This window comes from Sus scrofa, chromosome 3 (genome assembly GCF_000003025.6).
Source record: "Sus scrofa isolate TJ Tabasco breed Duroc chromosome 3, Sscrofa11.1, whole genome shotgun sequence".
Lineage (NCBI taxonomy): Eukaryota > Metazoa > Chordata > Mammalia > Artiodactyla > Suidae > Sus > Sus scrofa.
The window spans coordinates 78,419,483-78,424,527 of NC_010445.4; the positions used below are offsets into that span (position 1 = coordinate 78,419,483).

At 40.4% G+C, this 5,045-nt stretch overlaps 1 protein-coding gene across 1 annotated transcript; it reads right to left on the reverse strand.

Annotated features, from left to right (window-relative positions):
* Positions 1,340-2,878, reverse strand: LOC100621972 (malate dehydrogenase, cytoplasmic-like). Its single transcript, XM_021087468.1, has 2 exons — positions 2,725-2,878; positions 1,340-1,480 (listed from the first exon to the last, which is right to left on the reverse strand). The coding sequence occupies exons 1-2, from the start codon at positions 2,860-2,862 to the stop codon at positions 1,355-1,357; spliced, it is 264 nt and encodes an 87-aa protein (XP_020943127.1). The 5' UTR covers positions 2,863-2,878; the 3' UTR covers positions 1,340-1,354.

The window sequence follows — 5,045 nt, forward strand, 5'->3', positions numbered from 1 at the left end:
GAGTCATCTTTTTTTTTGGTCTTCTTAGAGCTGCACTCATGGCATATGGAGGTTCCCAGGCTAGGGGTTTAATCAGAGCTGTAGCCACTGGCCTACACCACAGCAATGCAGTATCCAAGCGGTGTCTGCAACCTACAGCACAGCAGCTCGGGGCAATGCCAGATGCTTAACCCACTGACCCGGGCCAGGGATCCAAACCAAAACCTCTTTGTTCCTAGTCGGATTCATTTCCACTGTGCCACAATGGAAACTCCTGAGTCTCACTCGTGTTTATTTGAATAAATATTTATTTTGGACTGTGCCACTAACAGCATGATGACGAACTGTCACAAATTTTAAAATGTGTTGTTTTTCACAAGTAATTTAAGGATGGCATTATTATTATTTGGTACTAGCGTCAAAAATGACATTTAGATTCTTCAGCTTTGGGGCATTTAGTAGCATTGAAATGACTGTCTAGTCAGGCAGAAGAAATACATTCAAATGCAGTTTCTTTTTCTTCTGCCAGTTCCTTTGCAGTGAGATCCATCTTCTCAAGAGAGAAATCATTAACAGGAGAATTTCCAGAAACTTCCAGGTCTTATCCTGTTTGAAAATAATTGTAAATAAGAGATTTATCATTAAATTAGAATTGATGTTCCACCAAGCAACAACTTAGAGGAGTTGAACCTAATCTAGAGAAGTATGCTTTAAAATCTGATTCTAAAGAAGTAAATCAAATCTGGATTTTATTTTATTTTTTAGGGCCTCATCCTTTGCATGTGGAAGTTCCCAGGCTAGGGGTAGAATTGGAGCTGCAGCTGCCAGTCTATGCCACAGCCATAGCAACACCAGATCCGAGCTGCACCTATGACCTACACGATAGCTCAAGGCAATGCTGGATCCTTAACCAACTGAGTGAGGCCAGGAACTGAACCTATATCCTCATTGATACTGGTCAGGTTCTTTACCAGTGAGCCACAATGGGAACTCCCAAAGTCAGATCTTAATAAACAAACTAATTCTGATTAAAAACTCAACACCTGAATTTGAAACTCATTGAATCTAGGAAAAAATCTTTAATTAGCAAACATAAAAAGCATGACTTTAGTATGGGTATGATATAGAGCCACAATACTGAGAACCATTGCTTCATTTCAAAGAGAACATTTGTAGGTATCCAATATTAGAGGCATAATAATAAAACGTGTCTTATGGGAAGAGCTGAAACTTGCTTTCCAGATTAATTTCGATATGTTAATTACCTGAAGCTGAGCTTGTATGATTTTAAAGCTGAAATGCCTAATTTAATAAAGGAACAATGTTTTAGACTAAATTATACCATTATTAGTAAAAACACACAATTACTTTCCCCTTAGGGGATGGAGGAAAATAATCCCAAATGCCTCACCTTGGTTGTAACAGGGAATGAGTAGAGCAGATCATCAGGAACACCATAGGAGTTGCCATCAGAGATAATGCCCATGGACACAAACTCTCCCTAAAAATAACAAATTAGAAGCAATGTTTTACATTCTCATGGTATTAAGGGATTAGTTTACATAACCAACTGACACATGAACTAACAAAAGTAAACCAAGTGACAGGTTCTCTTTTTTTTGTCCTTTTTTCCCCCACTATAGCTGGTTTACAGTGCTCTGTCAATTTCTACCATAGAGCATGTTGACACAGTCACACATACATATATACATTCTTTTCCTCACATTATTCTCCACCATGCTCCATCATAAATGACTAGATATAGTTCCCTGTGCTATACAGCAGTGCTATACAGCTTATCCATTCCAAAGGCAATAGTTTGTATCTATTAACTCCAAATTCCCAGTCCATTCCACTCCCTCTCCCTCCCTCTTGGCAACCACAAGTCTATTCTCCAAATTCATGAGTTTCTTTTCTGTGGAAAGGTTCATTTGTGCCATATATTAGATTCCAGAAATAAGTGATATCATATAATATTTGTCTTTCTCTTTCTGACTTATTTCACTTAGTATGAGAGTCTATAGTTCCATCCATGTTTCTGCAAATGGCATTGTTTTGTTCTTTTTTATGGTTGAGTAGTATTCCATTGTGTATACATAACACATCTTCTTAATCTATTCATCTCCTGATGGACATTTACGTTGTTTCCCTGTCTTGGCTCTTATGAATAGGGCTGCAATGAATATACGGATACATGTGTCTATTTCAAGGAAAGTTTTGTCTGGATATGTGCCCAAGAGTGGGATTGCTGGGTCATATGGTAGTTTTCTGAGTTACCTCCATACTGTTTTCCATAGTGGTTATAGCAGGTGACAGTCTCTTAATATGTGCATAACTTCATTATTTTAATAAGGAGCGATCACCAGGCACTTGTACAACAGGGCAACTTCCATGGTTATTATCTAATTATACTCTTCCGAGCAGGCCAGAGAAACATGGCCTAATATATGCTTTAAGAAGAAAAAAGGTCACCTCAACCGTGTGTACTAGGTGCTTTCCACAAACATCTCATTACCCTCATAGCCCTGTGAGGTGAATGCCATGTAAAAGATGACAAAATAGCTCAGAAAGCTTAAGCAGCTTTCCCAAGGTTACTCAGCTATTCAGCAGCTGAGCTGGGGTAGAACCTAACCAGCCTAACTGCAAGACTGGTTTTTTTGTTTGTTTGTTTGTTTTTTAAATCTTATAGCATCAGAAAACCAAAATAAAATAAAGAGTTGCCTGTGCAAATCACTGTGTCCTCACCTCTGGGGTTCCAAACCAGATGTCTCTGATGTGGTCAGAGATGGCTTTTTGCTGACATTGCACTGGACGGTTTTCGAGCCTTGATGACAACAGCATCGCACTGCTGCACAGTGTGGGTTTGGCAGGCAGAGGGAGCATTGCTACTCCTGGGGAGAAAGGCCACAATCATGGCTTAATGTGTCCCCTCTGAAATCACGCAACTACCTCATGTGGCCTTATTAAATTTATTTCACTTGTAAGCTCCAGTCTTCTTGCAAAGGGAAATACAAATCCACACTTCATACAAAGAAATGAATCTCTGTAAGATAGCTGGATGACTAGAGGCGATCTAGTTTTTTTCCCACTTTAACAAACCCTTTTTATTTTTATTTATTTTATTTTATTTTATTTGTCTTTTTGTCCTTTTTTTGGGGGCTGCACCCGCGGCACATGGAGGTTCCCAGGCTAGGGGTCGAATCAGAGCTACAGCTGCCAGTCTAAACCACAGCCACAGCAACGCCAGATCCGAACCTCGACTGCGACCTACACCACAGCTCACAGCAATGCCAGAACCCCAACCCACTGAGTGAGGCCAGGGATCGAACCCACAACCTCATGGTTCCTAGTCAGATTTGTTTCTGCTGTGCCACGATGGGAACTCCGTTTTGTTTTTTGTTTTTTGTTTTTGTTTTTTTTTTTGCCTTTTTATTTTATTTTTTTTAGGGCTACACCTGTGGCAAATGTAAGTTCCCAGGCTAGGGGTCAAATTGGAGCTGGAGCTGTTGGCCTATGTCAGAGCCACCACAACTTGGGATCTGAGCCTCTTCTGCAACCTATACCATAGCTCACAGCAATGCTAAATCCTTAACCCACTGAGTGAGGCCAAAGATCTAACCTGCATTCTATGAATACTAGTTGGTTTTGTAACCCACTGAGTCATGACGGGAACTCCCTAACAATCAATCTTGATGGCCACACAACAGATCAGACTGGATTATAACTGGATTAATATGATCCCCAAAGGATCATATCAAAGGCTGCTATCCTTGAGTTTCCTCCCTTAGAGAGACACCCAGGTCACTAAGGTGGTGTGTCTTTCAAGAGTTCTTTTGTTTGTTTTTTGTCTTTTTAGGGCTGCGTTAGTGGTATATGGATATTCCCAGGCTAGGGGTTTAATCAGAGCTGTAGCCGCTGGCCTGCGACCTACACCACAGCTCATGGCAATGCCGATTCCTTAACCCACTGAGAGAGACCAGGAATTGAACATGAGTCCTCATGTATACCAGTCAGATTCGTTTCTGCTGAGCCATGATGGGAACTCCTCTCAAGAGTTCTTTTTGTTTTAGGGTCGCACCTACGGCACATGGAGGCTCCCAGGCTAGGGGTCACATTGGAGCTACCACTGCCAGCCTATGCCACAGCCACAGCAATGTGAGATCTGAGCCATGTCTGAGACTTAGACCACAGCTCGCAGCAATACCAGATCCTTACCCCACTGAGAGAGGCCAGGGATCAAACCCACATCCTCATGGATCGTAGTTGGGTTCGTTAACCACTGAGCCACGAAGGGAACTCCTCCTCTCAAGAGTTCTTGATGCTCAGTTGTGAAGAGTGCTCCCGGATTTTTCTCACCATGATGATCTCTCCCTTGAGCCAGCTGTCATCCTTCACAGCTTCATAAACACCAACTTCCTTTGCCTGCAGTTTCACCTTGGCATGGTTGACATCTGGATACTGAGTTGAGGAATGGTTTCCCCAGATGATGACATTCTTGACATCATCAGAAGTCACACCAAGTTTGAGAGCAATCTAGTTCAACAGAAAACAAATATATTCCTTAGACAAGTGTTTCTTTATTTCAAATGTGACTTGACAAATCCCCTTAAGGTAAAAAGCTGCTGAAACTTCAAGAGACCCTAAGTTACACTGATTTGTAAAACAAAAACAAAATCAAAAACCCGCACACGTTCTTTTGCTTGTTAATTTCCCAAAGCGGCTTAATAGTGTAAATAAACTCTGAGCCTGAAATATTATAGAGTACAATATTTAAGCAGAATGTTTTAGAGTAGAGGTATCTCCTCAACATTTCTGAGCAATCAGATATTTAGATACTTTATCTGTTTTTAAGTAAAGCTTTTATTTGATACCATATATAAATTAACTAATTTTCAAATAACCCTAAATATTAAATTTTGGAGTTGGAAGGGACTCAGATACCAAAGTATGGCTATCATCACTTTATAGATGAGAAAACCCAAAAATAAGTGTTTAAATATAACACACATATAATACTAGAATTACAACAGTAGTAACAATCTCTAGTTGTAGGTTCAGAAAGCACT